The sequence below is a fragment of the Protobothrops mucrosquamatus genome, unplaced genomic scaffold (assembly GCF_001527695.2).
Source record: "Protobothrops mucrosquamatus isolate PMUCROS unplaced genomic scaffold, P.Mucros_1.0 scaffold_213, whole genome shotgun sequence".
Taxonomy (NCBI): Eukaryota; Metazoa; Chordata; class Lepidosauria; order Squamata; family Viperidae; genus Protobothrops; species Protobothrops mucrosquamatus.
In genome coordinates this window covers 1,729,826-1,757,595 of record NW_015386289.1, presented here as the reverse complement: position 1 = coordinate 1,757,595, position 27,770 = coordinate 1,729,826, and the positions used below count along the sequence as shown (strand labels likewise).

Sequence of the window (27,770 nt, the reverse complement as noted above, 5' to 3'; positions counted from 1 at the left end):
TCACTGGATTGTTGTTGTGGGGAAAATAGGAGGAGGAAGGTGTGTTGGATATGTTTGCCACCTTGAGTTATTTGTTAAAATAATAAAGGTGGTATACAAGCAAGCAAACAAACAAATAATTATGAACTTTAGGAAGAGTTTTATACACAGTTTATATCAATTTCAATGTCCTGTTATTTCTGTTACTGTACGTGTGCATTGCATTTTCTTGAATGGATTAATTGCTTTAATTTTCCTAGAATAATTACTTAAGAACATAATAGTCCTACAGGATCAGTTAAACAGTTTATTAATGGAAAGATCCTCTTCAATAGTTGACCTCTAGAAAGCCCATAGCCAAGTGTGAAGTTAATTGTTAATAGGACTGCATAAAGCATTCAAATGAGGTACTTCTCCACACATGGGAGCAAGAAGGAATCAGGAAACACCTATTAACTCACAAAGTAGTGTCCCATACATGCCTATATTTGCATGTCCAGGCATAGTTATCCCTGCTTTTCAGCTATTACTCAGTATATTTGATATACACTCCCTAGAGCAGGGGTGTCAAACTGCTGGCCCATGGGCCGGATGCATCATACCGAAACCACCCCCACCCCATTGCCAGCAATGGCAAAAAAGTCACGATATGTCATGTCACGTGATGTTGCGAGTTTGACACCCCTGCCCTAGAGGCACTTGTTCAGATGTACAGCTATAGAAATCCAATCCAATCCAATCCAAATGGTTTTTGCATTCAATGAATGTTACCAGATGTAAAGTTCTTTTGCTTGCGGATATTTCATTACCTGACTAAGTAACATCATCACTGCTTGTAAATCTGGAGTTTGCTCCTTGTTTATATACAATAGCCCTACCAGTGTTGGTGGGGATACCATTTTCTTCTTGGTAATTCCTTGATTACTGATTACTCCTCCCCTGGGACTCTCAGGCCTTTTCACATCCACTAGGTCACCATAGGGTTTAGGCCTCCATCCCACCCTCATTACCCATAGTGCACTTACCTTTTGAAAATATCTGGAGCTCCAGAGCTTTCCACTGCATAGAGTGGTTTAGGAAAGCAGAATGGTGCAGCCCATCCCAGAAGTGGCCACCATTTCAGCGTAACCAGAAGTAATTGTGGGCACACTAAAAATGGTGGCCACTTCCAGGAGCCAGCCATGTGGCCTGGGAAAAATAGCCTGCCCTCCTTTCCCAACATGAGCTGTTGAGATCTTCAAAAGATAAGTGTGCAATGGGTGATGGGAGGTTGGGAGTAAGACTGTTGAGTTGGGATGGGGGGAGAGAGACGAGGGTGCTATAACATGCCTGCAGTTAATCATAAGGGCAAATGACCACTGGGGCAGTGAAGCAGCCGTAACTTCAAAACAGTGTCATAATTAGTTTTTGTGGGGTTTCCCATAACTTGGTCACTAGTATTATCTATATTTGTTTATACAAAGTCTATATCTACAGGCAATATGCTTGTAAGAGGCAAGTGCAATCAGCTCTTCAATCTACTGAATAAATGGAACCATGCATTTATTTTTCCAATGCTGCAATATCAGTCTTTTAGCCATATAAGGAAATGGAGAATCAATTTACATCCACGTTTCAAATATCATGTATTAGCAGGGCTTTTTTTCTCATAGAACTCCCAGAACGGAGTTCCGGCACCTTTTTTGGATGGAACCATGTAGGGTAGGCAAGGCGGGTTGTATGACATGTGTGAGTTCTGGCACCTTTTTTTTTTTTAGAAAAAAAGCACTATGTATTAGGTACAGGTAGTCCTTGACTTACAACAGTTCATTTAGTGACCATTCGAAGTTACAGTACTGATAAGAGACTTATGATCATTTTTCACACTTATGACCATTGCAGCATCCCCAAGGTTATGTGATCGAATTTGAATGCTTGGCAACTTATTGTTATTTATGATGGTTGCAGTGTGATCACCTTTTGCAACCTTCTGACAAGCAAAGTCAGAAGCCAGATTCACTTAACAACCGTGTTACTAATTTAACAATTGCAGTGTTTCACTTAACTAGGACAAGAAAAATCATAAAATGGGGCAAAATTCACATAACATTTCACTTAACAACAGAAATTTGGGGGTCAATTGTGGTCGTAAGTCAAGGACATATAGTTCAAAAGAATATTAGCCTCTGAAAATGTAAGCTTTTTTTGCACAATCATGTTTATATATACTACTAAGTATAAGTACTAAGTAGAGGACATAGTAGAAGCATTTATCTTAAAGCAGTGGTCCCCATCTTTTCTGGTTCCATGGACTGGCGGCAGCAGCGTCAGGAGCATAGGGGATGGTTTCACATGCGCAACCTGATCATACACACATGCAAAGCTTTGCACACTCACCTGCCACTTGCACCACCTAGTTTCCACCTGGCCATAGACCGGTTGGGGATTCCTGTCTTAAAGAAGCATTATCCTTACATAATACATCTCCAGCAGTGCAGTTTTTGACAGTCCTTTTCTATACAAATGTAATGGAGTCCAATAAGTTTTAAATATTATTTTTTGTTGTGTAAGTAATAATTTGAGGCCCATTGACACTTGCTATAAAAATTAAGACACTCTCCCATTGTCTAGGCAATATAGGAACCACTAATCCTTTATTTCACTCATTTCTGAACATCTGCATATTAAATTGATTTACTGATAACAAATATATATAAAAACTAATAGGTATTTTAGTTCTAAAGGATTTAGCAGTTGTTCTAATGTCCCAGGTGTTTCAGAAGCTAAAATGCTACTGGTCCAAACAATGTAACAAATGTAAATATTGCCATTGGGTAATGTCTGATAGATGATATTTGTCTCGTAACAGAGTATCTTCAAAATTCATCTTCAACATCTGTCAGTTGATTTAAAGTCAATATTGCATTTTCTATTCAATTTTTCTAAACCATCTTTTTCCTAATTTTTGAAGTTGGGTTTTCCCATAAAGTCAAATTGACATGAGAAAAAGAGTCAAATATAGTTTTAGTGCACATTCATAGCTTTCTAACTGGCATTGTTGTTTCCAGAGATACTAGAGTTTTAGTATATTTAGATGCTAATATTATCGATCCAACCAAAGGTGTTATATATGTATGTTCTAAAGTTATCCCAGTTGGAAAATTAACGTGATTATTGACTTTCAATATGTAATACTTGATAATAGGCAAGAATGATGATATAGTTCCAGATGTGGAAAGCTGAACCCTCCCTCATTAGCTGGTAACTGCATTTTCTGTAAAGATATTTTCTGATTTGAAAAACCCATAAAATTTTTCTAAGCAGAAATTTTAATTTCTGAAAATGTTTTCCAGGTATATAAACTGGAATTCCTAACAGAATATAAATTAATCTGAGAATAATATTCATTTTGGCAGCATTCACCTTTCCCCAGAAGAAATTGATCTGTCGATCAATTTCTAAAGAAATCTCTCTATATATTTTATTTATATTACATGTTAGTAACTGAGTTATATTCTTTGGTATACACATACCAAGATAATTAATGGAGATGGTAAAAATGCAGAATTGATATATTCCTTAAGTGGATGTGTAATTTAACTTATTGGCATCAATTCTGATTTGGAACAATTAATAGAGTAATCTGTTATTTTGCTAAAGGCATCTATTTTTTGCATCAACACAGGAATAGTAGAATGAGGTTTAGAAAATGGGTGTTCCAGATGTAAGAGAAATAAATAATAATAATAATTCAGTTTTTGTCTTCTTTAATTAATCGTGATTTTTAAAAAAAGAGGAGGCAATAGAAAACATAGAGATAAAAAAACCTATATCTGGACCATTCTCCAAAGTCCTAATTTCAAAATATCTGTGAAGTTTCTGAATCTGAAAGCTCCTGGGAGCCTGCACGACTAATAACTCTGAATAAATCCATGTGTATTGCAGTCCTAGTTCAAAGTACACAGGTGTTATCTAAAAAAAAATAATACTTAGAACAGCATCTCTGTCATACTTTTTGGGGGGAAGAGGGATTTCTGTGCTGATAATTTTTAGCTAAAACAGCAATAGAAATTTGGATAAAGATTAATAAATCTGTGTTGTATTGGGTAGTTTGGCTATAATGGAATGACTTCTACATTCGGAGGCAAAAAATTCTGTAAGTAAATTAAAGATTCCATTAATAAGTTCTTTTTTCTATTGATTTTGAATCGACTGTCTATCAGTTTTATAGTATAAGACAAAGTTCTGATCTCAGTTCTTCCAAAGTAGGAGACAGGAGCTAATACGTTATTTTTAAATATGCACATATTCTAGATTAAACCAAGGTTTAGATCTTGGTTGTCTAGGATGTGAACTCTTTATTCTGTCTTCCAGCAGGGGGCTCTGCAGACTTCAAGTCAAAATTTTAAATTTTACTAAATTAATGGTCCCTCATTCATTACAGTAGTTTAAAAGAAATTTGTTGTGTCTGGTGTGAATGCACAATTTTTATTCAACCTATTAATTCATTTGATCCTCATTGCAATACATCCCTTCTGAATCAGTATGGTGAAATTTGTCAAGATGTATGCAGTTTTGAGGAAACTATAAATCCAGGGTCAACAGAAGGTGACCACCATCTGGTCTGTTCATTATCATCTAAAATAAGTCCAATAAGTTAAACTCACTGGTTGAAATAATGATGTAATCAATTGTGTTGGTACCCAACTCCCAAAAAGTGTTATGTAACTATTACAATTAACTTGCAATTAGCAATTAACTTAGACCCAGTATTCTTCAATATCTTCATTAATGATTTAGATGAGGGAATAGAAGGGGAAACTCATCAAATTTGCAGATGACATTAAGCTGGCAGGAATAGCCAACACCCCAGCTCAGGATCCAAAAAGATCTTAACAGACTTGAACAATGGGCCCTATCCAACAACATGAAATTTAATGGAGAGAAAAGCAAGGTTTTACACGTAGGCAGAAAAAAACCAAAGGTACAAGAATAGATTAGGCGAAACCTGGCTCAAAAACAGTAACTGTGAGAGGGGCCTTGGAGTCCTAGTGGATGATCACTTAAATATGAGCCAGCAATGTGTGGCAGCAGCCCTAAAAGCTAATACAATCCTTGGTTGTATAAATAGAGGCATAGAATCAAAATCATGTGAAGTATTAGTATCGCTTTATAAAGCCTTAGTAAAACCACACCTGCAATACTACATCCATGCATAAAACAGGAGACATAGGATGCAAATGTAAGGTCAGCCATAATGAGCTTAGATATCTTTATACTAATGCTCAGAATTTGGGTATCAAACAGGGAGAATTTGAAGTCCTAGTATATCAAGGCAGATATAATATTATTGCTATTACTGACTTGGTGGGATGGCACCCATGACTGGAACATGCTACTAGAAGGATATAAATTGTTCAAAAGAGACAGAATTAACTCAAAAGGAGAGAGGGAGGAATTGCATTATATTTAAAGAATTACTACACTTTTACGGAAATACACAATACTAGGGATGAAAGCCTTCTTGAAAGCATTTGGGTGAATACCAGAGGAAAAATAAATGATATTGCCATAAGTGTGTAACACAGGTCACCAACCAAGCAGAACATTTTGCTAATCCAAGTACACAGGAAATACACCACTGTACTAATGTGGGGCTTTTAACTACCCTGACATCGTGGGAAACAAACTCTGCAGTGAGTGGGAGATCAAACAGGTTTCTTATATGCCTAGTTAACAACTTTGTCACTCAAAAGGTGGAGGTGGGAACTAGAGGGTCAGCTATATTGGACTTAATCCTAACTAACTGGGGTGAAATGATTGAAGGAGAGGAAGTTGTAGGAACTGTGGAAGGAAGTGACCATGTCATACTAGAATTCACTATAATGCAGGACCAGGTGACTGAACAACTCAGACTCTTAGACTTTAAGAGAGCTGACCAACAAACTAAGAGAGATATTAGGAAGTACAGGTAGTCCTTGACTTACGACCACAATTGAGCCCAAAATTTCTCTTGTTAAGCGAGACATTTGTTAAGTGAGTTTTGTCCCATTTTATGATTTTTCTTGCCACAGTGAATCATTGCAGTTGATAAGTTAGTAACCTGGTTATTAAGTAAATCTGGCTTCCCCATTGACTTTGCTTATCAGAAGGTCACAAAAGGTAACTACTTGATCCTGGGACACAGCAAAGGTCATAAATATGAACCATTTGCTAAGCATCTGAATTTTGATCACATGATCATGGAGATGCTGCAAAGGTCATAACTATGAAAAATGGTCGTAAGTCATATTTTTCAGTGCTGTTGTAACTTTGAAGGGTCACTAAACAAACTGCTGTAAGTCGAGGACTAACTGTATTCCATGGATGGAAGTCCTAGAAAGAAAAGCATTTCAGGATGCATGGGAAACTGAAAAATGAAATACTAAAGGCCCCCCCAAAAAATAATAGAGAGAAGGAAGAACAAAAGACATCCAGACAAAACCAGTATGGTTACTTGGTCTTACTGAGTTTATTTAATTGGAGTTGTTAGGATTAACTCTTAAACCTTTTTGAATGCAAAATGTGTATTTTTCAATTGTTTTATGGGCTTTTCTCCAAATATTTTACTCATATTCAGCCTACAGTCTGCTTCATTTGTCTGGAAAAGGTCCTACCTTTAATGTAAAATGGATTGAGAATTATCTGGAATATCTGGCCTTAACGTATTCATACTTTGTCTGTTAGCCTTACTTTTTTTTATACCTGGGATTTTCCTGGATATTGTCTTTACTCTTGATACTTTGGTATTAGCAGCTAAGAACCTTTCTCCAACTAAAGATAATGCAGCAACTTAATCCATTTTCGCAGAATGAAATTTTGTCAGATACCTTTATTACAGCTCATCTGAATTATTATAATGCACTTTACCTTGGGCTATATTATTGCAATCTTTGCTTTTCTGCTATTACTTTATTTAATGTTTTACTTTATTAGCGAGCCTTTTAGAAAGGTGGATATAAATATACAAACATATTTAATATATATAATTTTGATCTCTTAATCTTTCATAAGTACATATTTTATTTTCTGAGAAACTATTTTCTATATCACTATGTTCTGAGTAATTTCTATACTGTTCAGTATGGTCTATGGTTCTTAACGTATGGTTATTAGGTATTTCATTTTTTCTCCTTATTCTTTGTACTTGAGAACTCCAATTTTTCTCCTTCTGTGATTTTTCGGCTAATATTAAATCCCTTTGTGTTTAATTTTTATATTCTTAATACTCCCATTTAAGTCCACCGCATTCCTGTTTCCTTCGTTTTCCTTAGTCTGGATACTACTATACAATTATGATTGTCGTCGTCATTTTCATCATCATGAGATTCAGCCTGATTGGCTGCTGTACCAATATTGCACCATCCAAGATGAGGCAAAATGCAACTTATGCCAACGAAGTTGTATTGCTGAACCTCATCTCCACTTATTTCCACAGCTTAGAGACAATATGAACTCTTGTCAAATCAATAATTTGAGTAATTTTTGAGCCCCAGTACTAGGGTAGCCTGGAGGATTTAAACATATATTAATGGTGAATAAAGCACTGTGAGCCCACTGTCAAACATAAGGTGAAATCCTGTCAGTGCAATTGCATTAGTTTCTGTGGATAAAATTCCTTTTCTATCTTGATCAGTGATGCAATAGGTTGTCAGTACACTGGATGTTTTACAGAAGTGCCCTGTTAGTGTGAATTATATGTATTTCAATACAGTGACACGTCTTATTTCTTTTTCAGTTAAAATTCAAATGGTTCTTTTGAAGAAAGCAAGTATATCTGGGCATTAAACAATGCTATATGTATACAAATACATAATTTCAGTATATCCTATCAATATGATTTGGGACAAAAAACATTATTGATTTTTGTTGTAATTTATATAGTACAGGCTGCATTAATGGTGCTTTACAAAATATCTTAAAAGTAAACCTTCTGAGCTGAAAGATGATATAACTGATAAAGGATTGAGAAAGAAAAATGGGGATGGAAAAATAGTAATAACTATGTAGCATATGTACATTTTCCTTTCTCATTATAGATTAATGAGAAATTATCCTCACACGGTTTATCGCACACTTGTGCGATAAACCCTGCACTTTCACTAATGTCAGGCTTCCCTAAATCTGAGTAATAAAAGTGTTCTGTCAGCACTGATTCTATTGAAATGAACATGGCATGTGCTAGGCAGCACTTTGAGGATCAACTGGCATGTCTGCCTGCGTTCCAGGGAATGTAGTGAGCAGCTGCTTCTCTGAATTTGTTGTCAGGGCTTTGGGAATAAGTGAAGGTGAAAGAGAGGCTTAAGAGAGAGCCTCTGGCTAAAGACACAAAGCAATAAATCCCAGGTTGAGTTTGGTTTTAGATTAGAATTCTCTTTTTGGTGCAGCATTTTACTAATGTGTGCTAAATGGGTTATTTTGAAATTCTTGTGCATTACTCATATTAGGCTGACAGAAGATGGTGATGCCGCGCTGAGCACTTCAGTCAAGCTAATGATTATCTTTAGACATTTACTTTTCTCATTTCTTGCTTATAGGAAGAAGATACACCTTCAATGCAAGAACTTGTCCGTCAAATAGTAGAAGGTGAAATTTCATTACTTGAAAGACCAAAGACATATCTCAAACAATCCTTTAAACAAAGTATATGCAATAGCATGGTACAAAAAAGCCTTCTCAATTATCTGAATTATAATAATTATCATCTACCAATGTTTGCCTGGCCAGGAATAGTTTAGGTATGAATGACTAAATATGACTATTCTTGCAATGAATATACAATTCAGCAAAGTGTTTAGAAATGACGTGTAAATAAGCTCTAACTTTTTATGATTAACCAGTGAATAAGATAGAGCTTGCCATTTAAGTATATGCTATTTGTACATGTTAAATCATTAAACATAAAAACAAAACAAGCAAACCATCCTCTTAGACAAGGGTATATAACCACGCGTGCAGATATATTAAGACAATAGAATCAGCTAAAGTTCTATTTATCTGATCCGAGGCCAGCAACTTCAATAATAAGGTATGTCTCAGTGCTACAGACTCAATGATAAAGTAAAATAAAGTATGTCATTTCATCAATCTGACTCTGCTTCTAAATGTTGCTGCTTTTAAATCCTGTAGCCTCCTGGGCAGTGCTGAGGACTCCCTCCCAAGCAGAACTTGACAGATGGCTAGTGAGATTTGCATATTGCATTTTAGCTTTTTAATTGTTCATTCAAAATGCGAACTTTGTATCTCTCTGTCTTCCTGGACAGAAGGTACATTGTAGTAGGAGGAAGGTCAGTTTTCTAATATACTGGTTAGTGACCTGGCAGCTGCAGGGTTAACTCTCTTTCAAGGGGCAGCTCAGAAACTCTGACCAATTGCAGATTAGCTGCAGAAAGCAGTGGACTGTTTCAGCCAATAGGAAGGGAAAATCACCAATCTAAGGAAAATGAAATGAATAAATGTATACCAACTGATAGATACATTTCTATTTATACCAAATGATGAAAATGAATTGGTATAGTCAGGTGCAATTCTGGCATAAACTAAAATCTTTTAAAAGAGATGGGATAGTAGTATGAAGAGATGGTCAAAGATGGAAGGTGGAGATTACAACACAAGGTCTATCAAATGATCCGCAGGCATTTTTCCAGTAACTGCTGTTCTATTCAGTCAGAAAGGAATAAAGGATAATCTTATACATATCATATTGTGACTAGTCAGCAATACCATAACATCAGTGGGGCTATGAGGAATAGGATTATTTCTTGAATTATTTGAGGCCATATCATGTAATGTGAAAAGGTGTGTATTGTTTCATTTTAGCACTAAAACAGAAGTACACAGAAAGCTTTAGAGAAGTAAAAAAAGGTTGCGTACACAGTTTAACAAATTGTGCACAATTCATTTGTTTGATTGAAACAATTTCTCTGTACTTGCCATATCAGCAACATTACAAAGCAGTGTACAATAAATTTAAAAATGAAACAAGTCAAAACTATTAAAATAATAGTTAAAATTTTTAAATTTTTAAAATCACAAATAAAAGAATACCTAAGCTACGGAGCTAAGTAAATTGGCGCATGGATAACTTTCCTTGAATTAATACTCAGATGCCAGTACCCAACTGTTACATCAAAACATTGTAGGAAACTCAACAAAAAATTGAATTCTGAATTTGCACCTAAATCTGTCTTCATTAAAATTATGTATGTTTTTTTTTAAAAATACTTTCATTAGAATTTCATTGCAACATAAAATATAAAAATATAAATAAAAGCAAGAAAAAGAAAAAAGAAGAAAAAGAAAAGAAGTGGAAAAAAGAAAAAAACCCACAGAAAGTTGATTTCCACCCTTGAAAATTACATACTAATTCCAAAGAATGGCTGCTAATGAGAAAGATACCTTGTAATTTTGGGGTGCTGATTCACACTACACCAAGAAAAGTGAACTCCTATTTGGTTACTCAGTGAAAAACTGATTGAAGTCAATGAGTTTAAGTGCTCCAAGTTCTATGCAAATCTATACAATTTATTCAGTTCAGGTAAACATATTTGATCTGATTCAATGTGATTATGATTGATAATAATTTCAGATATTTGAGAACCTGTCCTATTTGCTAGGAAGAAAATTAGTTTTTCTTACTGAAGGTATTTTTCCACTTAAACCTGGAGATGGCTGAAAACAGTTTTAATATTTTTTTTCAAAATTATGTATATATATTTAAATAAAAAGTAATTGGTTTGGGCTTGAAAGTAAATCAAGAAGTAAATGACATAAAAGAAAGGTTTCCTCCATATAGTTAAGGTTTAGCTTTTATAAGTCCAGAAAATAATAAAAATAAAACATTGGAAATTTTAAGAAATAGTGATAGTATTAGATCAAGAAAAACTGATTACTTTACATGACAAAATCTTTATTTTGAGCTTTCCATCTTTTTTCTGAAAATATGTGTTTGTAAAATACATATTTTCTTCATTTTAATACTATGTTAATGACTTCTTCTGTTTTCTATGTTTGCCTATCTTCTTTTCCTAAATTGGGAAAAATAAACAGATGCTAATTCCTTAGAGTTTAATAGATTTGTTCCTTTTGAAATAAAAATAAAGAATAGTGTCATTATTGTTTGAATAAACTATATTTACTAAAATGGGGTTTATTCTATCACTTTAAATTTTTCAAAAGTGCTATATCCCTAGTCCAATTTTATTCAATAGAACATACTTCTCTGTGTTCAGTTGAGTTTGGGGAGGGTGTACAAAGAGACTTTCTTCTTGCATTACTTCAGTTTCTTAGACTTAGATAATTATGATTTTGGTTTGGAGTGATAGTAAAATGCTTATAGATCCTCCATTTCTTTTAGAAGATACTGTTTCTCTTGCTTGTTGTTCCCTATTCTCTACATGTTTTCTGATATTATGCTTTTTGGTCTTTGTGTGCATAAAAACACTGTCTTCGTTAGTAGTGTATATTGACATAATGTGTCAATTGTACATCATCTGGGTATGCGTGCCATGAGGCTTCCGAGATCTCCAGAGTGTGTGGAGGAGTGCTTGGTGTGCTGACTTATCAGTCCTGCTTCACCATCACATTCTTCCTAGATTTAGTATCTTCTCCTTTTACCTACTCCTCAAATGCTTCTTGTCCATCAGTTCCAGTATTTCCAACACAATGCCGTAGGCACCATTGTGCTCATGGCCGTATTCAGATTCTTGCTAAACTATTTATCTCATATATGTGGTCAAAGGAAATTCTCCATATAGCTGCATGAGGAGGAAGCATCCCAATTAAATATAACTGTGGGAAGTTAGAATTCCACTACAGCAAGGATTCTCCCTTAGTAGGAAGCAGTCCTCTCCTACTAAACATCAACTGAGGAGTTAAAGTTTACTCTTTACATCACATGCATACACATGCTATTTTCAATGGGAGAAGGCTTTAAACACTAAAACTATTAAATATAATAAGTAAAAGTGAGTCAGTGTGGTGTAATGGTTAAGGCTCCGCACTAAGACCATGGAGGCCCAGGCTCTGGTCCACGGGTGTCAAACTTGCCATGTCACGTGAAGTGTCACGACGTATTACGACTCTTTTTGCATTGCCGGCAATGGGGTGGGCGCGGCTTCGGTATGATGAAACCAGCCTGCGGGCAGGCAGTTTGACACCCCTGCTCTAGTCCTCCTGTAGATATGAAAGCCAGCTGGGTGACGGTGAGCAAATCACTTCCTCTCATTCCAAATTAGGGTCAGGGTCAGTCTGCAAGAAAATGATTTAAAAAAACCTTCATTACATCACGCAAAATCAAAGGATTGATAAAGCTTTGTTATAAGAAATAGGCAAGCATAATGCAAAAACATGCAGGATAGACACTAACAACAACAATATAAATAATTGTTTCTCAACCTTGGCAACTTTAAGATGTGTGGACTTCAACTCCCAGAATTCCCCAGCCAGCATGCTAGCTAGGAACTTCTGGAAGTTGAACCTTAAAATTGCTAAGGTTGAAAAATAATGATATAAATAAACAATTGTTGTTGTTAGTTGCGAAGTCATGTCCGACCCATCGCGACCCCATGGACAACGTTCCTCTAGGCCTTCCTGTCCTCTACCATCTTCTGGAGTCCATTTAAGCTCACGCCTACTGCTTCAGTGACTCCATCCAGCCACCTCATTCTCTGTCGTCCTCTTCTTCTATTGCCCTCAATCTTTCCCAGCATTAGGCTCTTCTCCAGTGAGTCCTTCCTTCTCATTAGGTGATCAAAGTACTTGAGTTTCAACTTCAGGATCTGGCCTTCTAATGAGCAGTCAGGGTTGATCTCCTCTAGGACTGACCGGTTTGATCGCCTTGCAGTCCAGGGGACTCACAGAAGTCTTCTCCAGCACCATAGTTCAAAGACCTCAATTCTTTTGCGCTCAGCCTTTCTTGGGGTCCAACTTTCACAGCCATACATTGCAACTGGGAAAACCATGGCCTTGACTATATAAATAAACAATAGTACAGAATAATTATTGGAAAGCCAAAAAGATGATCTTGAAAGACTTATAAGGGGACAGTTACAAAAGCACAAGACCAAGAAATGAAGAGAAGCCTAGAAACTTTAAATGATTCCACCTTAATTACCTGAATATAAGGAGTGAAGGAAAAACACAGTCAGGTTTTCAAGATTGAAGTTAGACCCTATCAGGAAACAGACTCCACAGGAATGCTGAAACTCTATTGATGTAGGCTATATTGTACATGAATCTTGAAGGAGGATTTTAGTTGTTTTTTTTAACCCTTCCCCATGGATCCCAGTCTATAAGTTTGTCTTTCTGAATGTATGTGCTCTTCACTGGCTGGATTTCTGCATTAAGCTTCATTGGTCACTAAATTATTCTTACATTTTGGATTTGCACAATCCATTAAAGCTCACCAAATGAACTATAAAATGCTTGGCTACAAAACATACAAAACAAAAACTAAGAGTTAGACCTTTTATTGACCTATTCAATGTCATCTTGCAAACTAGCCCACCATTCTTTTTCTCTATATGTCCCTCTTTGCCTATCTGATCCTTATGTCTATGGGTGGCCCTTGGGCACTTGTCATTATATGCAAAGTAATCACACATTTGTACTTCAGTCTATTAGACTTCTGTAAAGGGAACTAAACTCCATAGAGGCTACAAAGAGATCTTCCCTTGAATAATGTCCCTCAGCCTATAAAAGGTATATAGTGGAAGCATTCTTCACTTTTAGAGGTTGACCATATTCCTGTCCATTATTTTATCAGCAACACGATCTTTCACATGGCCCTTTTAAAAAATGTCACCTGTGCTCATGATCTCTTGATTTAATCAATCTTAAATGAAGATCTTCACAAAAGAATTGTGGTGGATCAAAGCTTCATCCTTTTTAGTTTGCCATTCCAGTATCACATATCAGACCAGATGTCCACAAGAGGAACATAAACACACCTTCCCAATCAATCTTCAAAACAATATCTACTGAGAATCCAACTGGAGGTAATATATAGCTATTGTTACAAGTGCCTATTAACAGTTTAATCCCTATAAATTATTCTAATAATTTTGCAGATAAGCAGATTTGTAGTTATTGCTGTTTCTAGCATATTTCACAGAATAACCATCCATGGACTGTTAGAAAATATGTTATCTGAACTTAATTTTACATAGAGTTTTATTTAAAGGTTCTATATTTTAATATTCAAATTTTTTTCACTGCATTCCTGAATCATTAGAAACCATTTTGGTATGTAATTTGCTGTTTTCATTGTTGATTTCAATTTTGGTTTGTTTCAAGTCAGCACAATAGCCAGACGTCCATCGAAGGAGATCAGGGAAGGTTGTGTATCTTCAAACTGCCTGTGGACGGTGCCAGAATGGGAGCACTAATAGTAACACAGCTAAGGGTGACTTAAGCCTATCTTATTGATGAGCTCACAGCAAAATTAAGATCAACCATGAGTACAAGGAGGAATTAAAAACAAGTTGCCAGGGATTGTGTAATTGTATGTGTACTGAACAGCAAGATGGAAAAAGGCCCAGCAATCTGTATTTTCTAAGAAAAGCCCATTTCCCAACTTTCCCAACTGGAGTAGTGCAGTGGATTGGACTTGGCTTCTGTGTTTGCCAGGACCTACAAGGCCAGAATCTAAAGTGAGCCCTGCCCAGCCTTAGGGTGATTCCCTGTAGATTGGGATTGCAGGGGATACATGAAGCAGAACCGCAAAATGCCTCTTTTCTGAAAAGAGGTCACAGGTCACAAACTTAGCCAATCTCCTCCAACTGTGAATTTCCAACGCTGAATCTTCTCCAGCTCTGGCACAGAATCGGCGGCCGAGGTGCTTGGAAGAGGTTTCTACGTTCTTCCTTCTCAGCAAGTAAGAAGGAAAGATCGCAAAAAGATGTAAAACATGCTTATATTATTTTCCGACTTGGGGGGGGGGGAAGGCAAAAAGAGGCAAAACAAGAGAAGGGAGGCGGGCTGAGGGCAGAGCTGGGAGTGGGCTCAGTCATGTGTGAGAAGCTGTTGATTGTTCTAGTTGAGGAAAGAGATGATAAGGCCGGATAAAGTGTGCTTCGCCCCTAAGGGAGGAGGAGGAGGAGGGACCGCAGCTGTATGCTAATGGGCACGAAGCGACGGCCTCCCTCATTAAGTAGAGAGTAGGCAGGGAAGGCACACATCGCTGAGCAAACACATTTGCGCCGGACAAATGAAACACGCGCGCCCTTGACGCACCGCACTCCCGCACACGCCGCCACAGAGCAAAGGACAAAGAGCCCCCGAAGTGGAGGGCCAGCGATATGGGAGGGGCGCCCAAAGCCTGGCTGCAGCTCCTGCCGCGGGGGCGGGCAGCTGGCGCCTGACCTTTCCGCTGCGATTGCCTGTAACTGTCTGTCTCTAAGCAGCTTCGCTCGAAAGTTAGCGCCGAGGTGGCTTGAGCTGCAACTCCGCCAGCGACACACACACACACACACCCCGTTCCTCCTGGGAGATGTTTTTTCAGGTTTCTCGAAATACTTTCTTCAGGCTGAAAAGGCTCCGCTTACCCGGGAAAGTCTTTGGCCCCGGCTTCGTTGAGGCGGGAAAAATGGCCCAATGTATTTTCCCGAGGCCAAGTGGGCCGTTTGCTCTCCTTCAGGACGCTTGGCTCCACTGGCCCTTCCGGGGGGCTTCAACCTCATTTGCCACCAAAACAGGCGGGTGAAGAAGGGCTGCGTCTTCACAGGTTCACTTAAATTGCGGTGGGACCCAAGCTGGTCCCGGCATTCAATGCGCGGACATGAACGTGGAACAAGAGAAAATAGGAGATCTCTTCCTCCCCTCCCTCCCTCCGTTTCGTGGGTTTTGTTTTTTCTTGTTTTCGTTCTTTCGTATCCCCCCTTCTTTGCGGCGTAATTATTTAAACGGGAGATCCGTGGCAGCTTTATGCTAATAGTGCCGAACAAAGGGGGTGGTGGTTGACAAGCGAGGGAGAGAGAGCGCAGCTTAAAAGAAAAATAAAGGCCGAAGCCGGGCACGGGGAGGCGGGCGGAGGAGTTCGCGTGTCTCTCGCGTGTCCCTCGGGCTGGCACAACAATCGCTAATTCCTGTGAACACAAAGGCCTCTCTCCCGAGGCCCCGCTTGGCCCGGGTCAAACAGTACTCAGCAATGCCACCATTGTTTCCGCCGCGCAGGGAGTAAGAGCAGTGGTTCCAAAGCCGAGGAAGGTGCACGATTAGCCCGCCGGAGAACAGCAGGGAGGAGGAGGAGGAGGAGAGAAAAGATGCGGAAGGCTGCTCGGATCAACGGGAGGGCAACCGGCGGCCTTCCAAATTTACCCAGCGAGGTGCTGCTGCGCGTTAATCTGTACTGCGTGATTTCTTTTCCCCGAGCCGAAAAACTGTCGGAAGGCCGCTCCCCACTACACGTAGATGCTGCTTGCTTTTGTTTTTCTTTAGCACATGTAATACAAATATTAAGTGTGACTAACAAGATAATGACTCTTTCGATTTCTGAGATTCATTGTAATTATACTAAAACATAACAGCCCAAGTGGCAGTCAATGGACACGTAAGAGGGGTTGTGAGGGGGGGGTGCACCTTTCCGTTTTACCACCTTCCATTATTAGGCAACTTTTCAGAATAGTTCTGTTCTTTATCTGCTTTAAATTCTCCTCATCCTGAACCCATATTAAGGAGAATGGTGGATATCTTTCCATCCAGCAGGTGGATCTTGATTGAAGGGAAAACAAAGCTAGAGAATTCGCTCTCCTTCTATCGCTTGGGCTACAACAATGAGTAAGGAAGGACAAGACCACTTGCCAACCTCATTACTATGACAACATGGTCTGGCAACAGGAAGAAGCAAAATTTATGCCAACAAATTTTCTGATCCTCACATATTGGTGGAGAACAGTTTAACTTGACTGTCAGGAGCAATCCAGAGATGGAAGTAATTAACAATGATTTGCACTATATTTTACAGTGTATGAAAATACTAAGCAAGAGTAGTGGGAATAATGAGCATTTAGAGGTAGATCAATCTTTGTCCATTGAACAAATGTTTCTCTTGACTTAAATGGAAATCTGATGCTGGAAACAAGCTAGGAACAGTTGCTAGGACAGAAAACAGGAGATGCCAGGACATTCTGGTGCTGATGTCAATTTTAAGTGAAGAATCAAAGGCAATACATGACCCATACTTCGTTTATTGTCATTGTGCTGGAGGTGGCAGAGACATTTGTGATATGGTAGAGAATTCTGGTCTATCCCATTTTCCCATTTTAATGTTTGTACCACAGACTCTGCTAAAGTCTGCTGCAACGGGACCACAATCAGAACAAAGAGACCCTTAGCTAGAGAGTTTATAGGGTGCAAATCTTGAGCGTGCACTAAGAAGGATAGAGCAAGAGTGGCAAACAGAGAAAGTGCCAAGAACCTAAACATTTACCGCCTCCTGCATTGGAAAGGATTTCATGGCATTAAATAATATTTTGACTCCTATTAGTTAGCAATGCCAGTTGGCCAGAATGCTGGAAGGCAAGCATAACAGATCAGATTTATGTCTTGCTGAACATTTGGATGAAATACTGCCAGTCTGATTTTCTGGTATTTCTACAAATAAGAGAGCCAGAAGCCTTAAAAATGGCAATAATTCTGGGAAGAAGCTTGGAGTCCTGGCTTCCTAGAAGACTTATTGAACTCATATACATGATCTCTTTTCACAAGGAGTGTGGTTTGTGCATACGTATTATGTATGATGTGTATGATGTCAGTAAGGGAAAATTCATGTAAGAAATGGGAGAGAAAAATCTAGTCTGCTCTACCCACTTCAGTGGAGTGCCTTGGTGATTGAAGGAAAGCCTTCAGATGGCACCAATCTTTGTATGTACTCAGAGACACAATATTTTCTGGTTTACAGATCCCAAGTACTGAAACTAGTCTTTTCTGGTTAACCCTGCTATCCTCATTTGAATAACAAGTAAGCAATTTAGCTAAAAGTTGCCAGTGACTCATTTAATATCTGGGTTCACACAGCATACTAAATCAGGCTGAAATGGTATTGGATAGTTTGTTGTCCAATATATTGCAGGAAATGCTATGATTGTCTTAAGCATATTGAGTGATCCAGACTACTATTATCATATTAAGCTATATTTTAGTTATTTGAACATAGCATGTGTTACAATCACAGCTATTGCATTTAGTTAACCTGGTTTAGTGCCAATTGTAATGTGTGAATCCAGCCAACCAATATTTCTTTTAACATTTGGTTTGCAATGTACTGTAAATCTTCCATTAAAGAGAGAGTGATTGAGTCACAATTCAAGCGAAGCTCAGAACACTTCATGCTACAATCCTATACAAGTTTATTTAAGGCTGGCTCAGTCCAAACAATGCTTAATTTCCAGGTAAATTGATTTAGAAAGGCACATTTAGTTTTAGTAGGAGAAAGAGAAAAGTTAGTATTTTTCACTGGAATATATACTGCTCACAAAAATAAAGGGAACGCAAATCCCTTCAGTTCCATAGTAAAATGTTCCCTTTATTTTTTTGAGCAGTATATTTATGGTGGATTCTATATGCTCAACCTGGTGCTTCTCATACTTTAGCCTAAATTGATGGGATCTACATTCCAATACACTACACTGAAAATCCTCCACCACGCTTTTTCCCTTTAGTGACTAATAACATATTTAGCATTATTTTTCCATCACTGTAGCACTCTGAAGCCCATTCTCAGGATTATTGCATGGTTGGATGAGCTAGAAAATGTCATAAATCAGTGGCGCCCAAACCTTTTGGGCATCAGGGACCGGTTCCTTGGAGAGAGAGGTTTTTTCATGGACTGGAGAGTGTGTGGTTTCATATGCTGGCTACATCCTGCAGATGGGGCTTTGCTTGTTTGCGTGGACCAGTTTCTGACATGCCGTGGACCAGTGCCGGTCCATGGACTGGAGATTGGGGATCCCTGTTATAAATCACTAGTAGGAATCACTTTTGTTTAGATATTTTGGGGGGCTTTGTGCTTGACTGGAATGTCACAGGAAACTCCATTTTTCATCCTCTTAAGATTCTAGTACCTTAAAATCCAACCAACAGAATTTCACTCCATAAATAAATAATTTGTGAAGTCCAACATCTCTAGCCCTAATCTCTGCTTCTTGCATTAGAGGCATTCTTCACTGTTGTTGCTGTTCCACCTATTTTATAATCTGCAGGAAAAAAAATGTTATCCCCACTGCTGCTCCTACTACCAGTCTTCTGACTAGTGGCTAGGTAGGGTTATTCTACCTGGGCAGCATAGGAGAGATGGTTAAGACCTCTGAATCTACTGCCCCTCTCTTTCAATATAACACCATCCAGCAAGAAAAACAGTCACCAGCACAGATGTCTACCAGTGGATTCCTCTATGCTGTTTGGGAGGCAAGGAAAGGGGGGGGGAGGTACGGTACTACCACATCAGTTTAATGCTATTTCAATCTGTTACAATATTCTATTATACCATTTCACTGTTATTCTACTTCAAGCCCAGACAGGTAGCTGTGTTTCATGTGCTGCAGCATCCAATTCCCTAGGGAGACATCAGAAGAATGGTGGCTAGCAAGGTCAAGTAGGGACCAGGGAAGAGGGCGTGCCCTATTAGTCTGAAATGGCCAATAAGCATCTCTCTGACCCCATTGGTTGTTGGTCACCTGACTCTGTCTCTGATGTAATGGGTGGAGCTTTGAGGCACACTGGTGGTAAGGGGGGAAAGACAATTTTTAACAACAGTCCAGCTGAGTTCACCTTGTTTCAGAGGAGCATTCAGAGGATGCTTGCAAAATGGTTAGATGCAGGTGGAGGAAGGCCTTGGGCTGCCAGGCATCCTAAGATGGTTGCTTGCAAAAACGAGAGAAACTGGGTTCTTCTCCCTGACTAGTTGCACACACTTCTGCAAGAGCTGTTTGCACTTGCTTTGAAAGATGGTGCTTGCCATGTTTCTCCTTTTTCTCCCCTTTCACTGCAAAATTTAGACTGTTCTTTCCAAATACCTTTGAAAGGACAAGATCTTAAACCAAGAGGGTTTGATGTGGCATTGGATAAAAGGCAAAAAAAAATCCCAAGCATAATCAAGAGTTTACTTTGTATTGTGTGTGTGTTTAAAACCTCTTACATCTTTTGTGTCCCCAGCAATTTGCTTAAAAATTAAAATAACCTGCTTTGTATTTTAAATCCACCTAAAATTTAGTGACAACTGTACAGTACAGTACAGGGATCAAATTTAATTGGGACAAATTACCAATGCATTTAGCCCTGGCAATTGAAATCTGAATGAAGAGACTAATTACAATTATATTAGTGGTGTGTGTTGTTGAGGGGGAGGGGGAGAAGATGTCTGAGTCACTACAGAGAGTAGTTGAGAAAATACATGGAGTAGATACCCAAACTACAGATTACAATAATGTTGATAAAGCTAGTGAATTCAATACTTTCCCCTGCTATAAGAGAGAGAGAGAGAGAGAGAGAGAGAAATCACCTAAAGCGGGAAGTGCCGGGTTAGGTGACTCTTGTCCCTTTCTCTTCGGCCTAGTGCCGTAGCCGGCCCTGAACAAATCCACGTTCTGGTTAACTTCATAGCAGTCAGCAAAACGAAACGCGCCGGGCCTCGAATGCTTCCAATGAAGGGCGACTTGTAGCGGAGAGCCAGCGCCGGTAAAGCGGGTGGGAAACCGCGCGGTGCTTCTCCTCCCTCTCCCGCTCTTCTTTCCCCGATTACGCCGTCCAGTTTGCGTTTTTTTACGGGCCAAGCGCAAAATCAGGCGGGAGGAACTTCTTGTTTTTAAGGCCTCCCAGCGCCCGAAGGTCCGGACTGGCTACTAGCGCTTAGGAGTTTGCGCGGAAGGCTAAGCGCGGAGTCTCTCCAGTCGCTGCACCCCCCCCGCTCCCTCCCCACCCCCGCGGCGGGCCCCCAGCAGCACGCGCCTCTTACTGCTCCAGATTGGCCGCGGTTCCCTTTCAATACCCAGAGGTTAATTTCCTTGACAAAGGTGGCGGGGGAGACAGAGGAAGACCTCCTTGGGCAGACAGGCCCTTTCTCTCTCTCTCCCGCTTTGGCTACTTGATTAGACCCCTTGATTTAGCATCAGATGTCAAACAGCAAAATGCCCTCACTGGATTAAAATGCATGAGCCCCCGCCGGCTCCATCCTTTCTCTCGCTCCCTCCCTCCCTCCCTGAGCCGCCAAGGGCGCCTTCATCAACTTTAAAGAGCCTGTATCAGAATGGCGACCCACCATCAGCCCACTTAAACCGAATGAATTCGGTTTTGAACCATCTGGTGCTTTGAGAAGGAGGGGGCGATTCTCTGCCCCTTTTGAAATGCAGCTCAGCTCCTCCTCGAAGATTGCTCAGGAGAATATCGGATCATGGCCAGAAGGCGGAAAGAAACAATCCTATCAACCGACAGGAAGCCGAGATAAACGCACTCGGTTTCCAAAGAATTCTGCTCGCTGTAATTACACGTTGCAAGGTGGCAAAGCGGTCAGAAAATAGAATTTCGAACCTGGCAGGCAGAAGGCAGAGGAGCCCAGACGCGGCAGATGGGAGGGGTCCTCGGGTGTTGCTTGAGGGGCCCCGAGAGCCTCTGATTGCAAGGGGAGGGGACACGGCTTCGCTGCTTCCCTAGCCCGGGGTAGAACGCTGGCCAGGAGGGGAATTTAAGCCGCGGAGCTGCACAGTCGCCGTTGTTCCAGAAAGCCGCGGGGTTTTGAGTCGGACTTGTTGCAAAGACTAGTAGTCAGATCCTCTCCCTAACTAGGATCTGACGACGGCTGGAAGAGACGGAGCCCTTCCTCCCACCCGGATGGTCTTAGAAAAGCAAGCAAAAGCTTCATTGTGCAGGGTGCTCTTAGGCCCAAGATGTTACCTGTATTTACAGTCCAATTCTATATCAAAATGTCTCGTCAAGGCACAAATGCTCAGTCCACGCATTTATAAATACATTAACGCTTGAACGGGGTAAACAGTTGAAGCAACAGTGACATGCGCACCCCCAAGGCAGCGGCGCTTCCTTCCTGAGCGTCTGCGCCACAGCGCACAGCTTTGCGGTCTGAAACAGCCACAGGTCTCCCCGGCAAGTGGTTGCAATCCTCTGCTTGCGTTTTTTTCGCTCGGGCTAGACCTGGCAAAGGAAATCGCCTAGGAGCGCCTGGGATTTCGCTTCCCACCCCCCCACCCCACCCGGTTTGCCAGCTAAATTAAAAATAGCAATACCCCATTCAACTTTATGGGTTTACTCTCGAGTAGGTTTGTACAGGATTAAGCCCGACGGCAGGGAAGAGGGGCGAGAGAGCTTTTTTTTCCTCAAAAGCGCCAGCGCAGCCGCAGTACTTTCTGCGGACAAAGCTCTTCGCCGCGAGAAGCTTTTGCCTCGGCGAAGACAACAAGCGGCTGGAGGCGCGGCCGGGCTCGCGCGCGTTGCCTTGTCCCACTTTCCTCCCTCCCTCCCTCTCCCCCCTCCGCCGCCCCCCATGTGTGGCGCTGGGCTGCTTCTGTTCCGCCACTAGAAGCTCGCGCGCCCCGCGATTTCTATAGCCGTTCCTTTCCTCAGGATTTTCCTGGCCCCAGAGGGCTTTTAAACAATTGGCGCCCTTCTCTTGCTCCGCACCGTTCGCGGCTCCCGCCTGCATTTTGCCCTCTTCTCGACATATTTCGACTCATTCTTCTCTTTTGTTGCTATTTTGCTCGCGGAGGTGTGGACAGGCTCCCCCCCCCCCAACTGCCAACACACTCGTCCTCCCCATCCCTTATTGTCATGTTGATGGATATTTCGATTTGGCAGCTCTTGTGCCCCGCCTGGAGAAAAGACACAAAAGGGAGGCACGTGCGCCTTCCCATAGAAAAGCAGCAGACCGTGAAAGGAGGCGGAGCTGGGCGTGTGCCTTTTGGGGGACAAGGAGGGCAGGGGGAAGGGAAGACCTAAGAAAAGAAAAGGAGGGGGAGGGAAAACGAAAAGAAAAGAGAAGCGCCGAACCCCTCAGGTACATCTGCTGCGCCCTACCTAGCTCAGCCACTAGCTCGGCGGGCGCCTGCCCCCTTTCTGCCTCAAAGCCAATGGAGCAGCCGCGGGAAGCGCTGATTGGCTCCGGGGAGGAGCAGGAGGACAGAACAATGCTGTCCTCCCCCCTTAAAAAGCGGGCGGTGAGGCTGGGCGACTGGGGGGGCGACATCACCGAGAGGCGGCGGCTGTGTGGCGCTCTGGCGGGGACGCCCGGGGAGTCCGCCGCAGCACAGACTGCGAGCGCGCGAAGTGAGGAGGCGAGGCGAGGCCTCCTCCTCCTCCACCACCACTTCTGTTTCTCTCTCCCGTTTGGCTCGGCTGACGGAGGGAAGGCGGGGTGATCGAACAAGGACCAGCTGGATGCTAGAACCGCGCTTGCCGCTCAGAGACTGGGGCAGCAGCATCACCAGCCGCAGACGCCTTCCGGAGCTGCCCGAGGATGCCCCGGGGCTTTTTGGTGAAGAGGAGTCGCAGACCTACGCCCATCTCTTACCGGACGCGTTGCTCCTGCTACCCGGCCGCTGGGCTGGAAGGAGGCGATCCGGTGCAGATCTTGGTTCCTCCACCTTTTCCCGCCCCTCACTTCGCCAGCGCGGCTTCTGCCTCGGAATCCGCCGAAGCGGCGCTTCTGCCTGCGCCTGCTGTGCCGCAGTTTGGGACGCCGGAGGGCCCCTCTTCGCCGGCGCCGCTGCACAGTCCAGCGCGAGCGGTGAGCGAGGAACGTAGCCTCCACCTGGCCTCGCCCGTCTCCGCCGAGTCCTTCCCGGCGCCGGAACCGTTACTCTTGGGCCCTGGAGGAGACCTCAAGCTTTGGGCAGTCGCGGCGGCCGCCGCCGCCGCCATCGCTTCTGGCCCGCCGCCTGCCCCTCAGCGCAGCCATGGGCCGAGCCCAGGCCCACCGAAGCGTTCTCAGGGCAGAAAGGCCAAGGCAGCCCGCAAGTTGCACTTCGAGGACGAGGTGACTACGTCGCCTGTGCTGGGGCTGCGGATCAAAGAAGGGCCGCCGGAGCCTGCTCCAACGACGCAGCAAGCGCAGCAGCAGCAGCAGCAGCCGCCGATCGGCTCGGCCGTGGGGCTGAGAACGGGGAGCGTGCAGCCGCTGGGCGAATTCATCTGCCAACTGTGCAAGGAACGCTACCCGGACCCGCTGGCTCTGGCTCAGCACAAGTGCTCGCGTATCGTGCGCGTCGAGTACCGCTGTCCCGAGTGCGACAAGCTCTTCAGCTGTCCGGCCAACCTGGCCTCGCATCGCCGATGGCACAAGCCCCGGCCAGTCAACGGCCCGCCGACCAAGGCCAAGCCTGTTCCGGAGGAGACTGCCAAGGGAGGGGGTGGAGGCGGCGGCGGCGGCGGCGGCAACAGTAGTAGCAGCAGCGAGCGGGATACGCCGAGTCCCGGGAGCGGTGGGGGCGGCAGCAGCGGAGAACCGGAGGCCGCCGGAGCCGAAGAATTCACCTGCCCGCGTTGCGCCAAGCGCTTCCGACGCCAGAGCGCCCTGCGTAAGCACCTGCCGCTCCACCACGAGCCCCTTGACGGCTTGTCCCAGGCTCGCCCGCTTCCGGAGGCCTGTCTGGAAGAGGCGGCGGCGGCCGGCCACAGCCCGCTGAGCTTGTCCGGGGAGTGCCACCTCTGCCCAGTGTGCGGGGAGACCTTCCCCAGTAAGAGCGGTCAGGAGCGTCACCTGCGCGTGCTCCATGCCGCCCAGGCCTTCCCCTGCAAATACTGCCCGGCGACATTTTACAGCTCGCCAGGCCTCACCCGCCACATCAACAAATGCCACCCCTCGGAGAACCGGCAGGTCATCTTGCTCCAGGTCCCCGTGCGCCCAGCCTGCTAGAGGGAGTCCCGCAGTGCCTTGCCTCCAGCACCAGCGCCGCCCCGCCCGCCGCCAACCAGCTAGCCCGACCTGCGCAATGGCAAGGTCTTCGCTGGCCCTTCGCGCCTTTCCTGCAGGAGTCCGGCCGGGTCAGTTTGCCAACCGGCGATAATCCTTCAGCTGCTGCTGCTGCTGCTGCTGTTTCGTAGGGCTCTCCCCCCCCCCCACCGACCCACTGCCAGGCGCTGAGCCTCTGTGTGATGCTGGGGTTTAAGGCGTCTTATCTGTGCCGCTCGGAGGGCGCACTCTGGAGCAGCCCACCCCTCTTTTCCCTGCACCCGGAGCTGCTCCAAAGTGTCCGAGCTATTTTAAAGAAAAAAATTCCCGTTCTGTCTCCTGCTGCCCCTAGTGAATCTTAAGGAATGATGATGGATGCCTTTACATTTCACAGGCTATGAACTGAACATTTACCTACTTGATTAGCTTTATTATGGCTTGTGAACTGCTGGGATCTGGCTTTACCTTTTTGTTGTCGTTGGTTGGTTCGTTTCCTTAAATTTTATTTTGTATGTGAACAAAATCAAACCGCTTAAAAATATAACTTTGGTTAGTATAGCCACAATTGCCTTGACTTTATTGTTGTTGAATAATGTTGTAGACGCTGCCTTAATATTATAAAATGCCAACCGTTCCGGTTTCTTTCTTTTTTGAACTAGAGATATTTGTTGACACTGTGTATATGTTGATTTATGCGCAATTGTTATTTATTGGTTATTTATTAATCATGGTGTTTATATCATTTTTGATGTGCTTTGCCTTTCTCTTACCATTTCACTGTGCTCTTAAGTGCTGCAGTCCCAAACTCACTTCCCTGGAAATAAGTCCTTCTGAAATGTGTGGGGCTCATTTCTAGGTAAACATACAGGGGGATTGCATGATTACCTTCTTTTTTTAATAAAAAAAAAAATCTGCCGAAAGGGATTTAACTTTTATATCTAGAATAAACTACACAACTGCAACTCTTATTCTTGCTTGGAGGGCTCTCAAACAGCTCAGCTTACTTTTAGATGCAATCTCTTTTCTACACACATTATTTTCTTAACTGTTAGCTATTTATAGAATGCTTCAATAGAACTGTTTTAACTGTATAATTATTTATTATTCAAATAAAATATTTTCAAATTCAAGTGTACATTGGAGGGGTTTTTTTTTCATGTTTCTATGCTTTATCCATTCCTACAGAATGGCCTTTAACCATTCTGGTTGGCCAAGTTTACTCCATTGGGATTGCTGAGGCTGCAGTTGAAAAATAAAAGTTTTGTACTTTTTAGTAGTTAAATAAGTTGCAAGCTGGCAATCGTGAGTTATCTGTGATTTGGGGGGGGGGAGCATCTCTTTCTTCAACCTAGGTGCAAATACCTAATAAGTATCAGACCTCACCACATTCATTTCCAGATTTCTCATTTCATTGCCTGAGCTCTGCCCCAGAAACAGAAAGAGGAATTAAACGTCCTTTGGAAAAAAAAATGCAGAGCGACCCTACTGACAGCCTGGTGGCCACCCTTTGAGTTAGACTAAGGGAGCATAAACACAGTTAAACACTAGAAAAGCCCTGCTCTCTAGAGAACCTTCAAGCACTCTGTCCTGCTGCAGCTCACCTTTCAGAGACCTATTTTCCACCCGCACCTAGATTTCATTTTCCTCTTATTGCTTTATTGTACTGAATGCAAGAAACCACTCCAAAGTCCTGAATTTATCAGTATTTTAATGCAGGAAAATGAATAAACTTATTTTGGGGCAGATTTTCCAAATAGTTTGGAAGTTCTTTGCCGGAAAACGGGGGGGGGGGGTTTCTTCTGGATGCTGTGGAGCATGGAGGGAGAGGAAATGTCTTCCAGCACAAGTTGTTGGGCAGAACAAACTTGCAGGAATCCACCAGTTCCAGGGAAAGGAAATGCTACCAGGCTCCATAGAATTCAATGGTGAATACAGAACTACAGCCCAGTTCTTTTTGGGTTTGTTCCAGGTCAGTCTCATTCATTTTGATGGAGTTTCCTGGCTGGATGTGAGGTGATAGGTCAGAGAAATCCAAAACAAGGGGAAAACTCCTTTTGGCTTGAACTCTCATTCATTCCCAAAACAATCTGATTTTCCCCCTCTTGCAGACTAGTCTCCCTTCCATGGAGGCCTGCAGAAAGCCACTATCTCTTGCCTGGTGCCCCTTCCAAAGGCAAGGACTCTAGTGGCCAAGGAGGCCCTGCCTGCACACACATCGGCCAGGGGGCTACGGCTGCCCTCCAGAGACCGAGGCGGGAACTGCGCAGAAGGGGAGCCGCGCAGGTCGGGCCAGGCCAGGTGATTCTGAGGACCACGCTCTGGGTTTTCATACAGGGTCGCCCATTTCCGGCCTGGCCACCGCTCCCTTCGCTAAAGGTAGCTGCAGCTCCGCAGCCGAAGAGGCGCGTCGTGCAAGGCGCACTTCAGAGGGAAGGCCACGCGCGAGGGGCGGGGGACTCTTAGTAATTCCTCCCAGATATTTCAGAGGCAGGGGAAGCTGGAGGCGCAACAGCAAAAACGGCAGGGCTTGGCTCCCATCTAAGAAATACAACTCTCCCCTCCCCGACACAACAGCTCCTGCCCTCCCTCCCCGCTTTGTCTGCGGCCTTCAGGAGCCCTTCCGCTTCCCCGAAGGCGGGGGTCGCCGCCGGTCTCCAGGGCAGCCGTTCTCGGAGCCTCTTCTTCCCTCCTGAGGCACTCTCGAGCCCAGCGCGGGCTGCCTGAACAGACCGTGCCCCCCCCCATCTCTCTCTCTCTCTCTCTCTCACACACACACACACACACACACACACAGGCTGCAACATCTTCAGCGGGCGTTCTGACGTGACAGGTGAGGATTATTTCGTCATCCGTGGCTGTCTCTGGCCCGCGGCTGCCTTCC

The 27,770-nt window shown here is 42.9% G+C and overlaps 2 protein-coding genes across 2 annotated transcripts in view; both read left to right on the top strand.

Moving 5' to 3' along the window:
* CFAP61 (cilia and flagella associated protein 61) overlaps window positions 1-9,142 on the top strand; it is a 140,449-nt gene extending 131,307 nt beyond the window's left edge. Inside the window, exon 28 of the mRNA XM_029286400.1 lies at window positions 8,535-9,142. Within this exon, the coding sequence (XP_029142233.1) occupies window positions 8,535-8,735 (201 nt within the window). The 3' untranslated portion in view covers window positions 8,736-9,142. The remainder of the gene's footprint in view (window positions 1-8,534) is intronic.
* Window positions 9,143-23,455: 14,313 nt separating this feature from the next.
* INSM1 (INSM transcriptional repressor 1) lies at window positions 23,456-24,853 on the top strand. The gene has a single exon (XM_029286393.1). The coding sequence runs from the start codon at window positions 23,456-23,458 to the stop codon at window positions 24,851-24,853; it is 1,398 nt and encodes a 465-aa protein (XP_029142226.1).
* The last annotated feature ends 2,917 nt before the right edge of the window (window positions 24,854-27,770 follow it).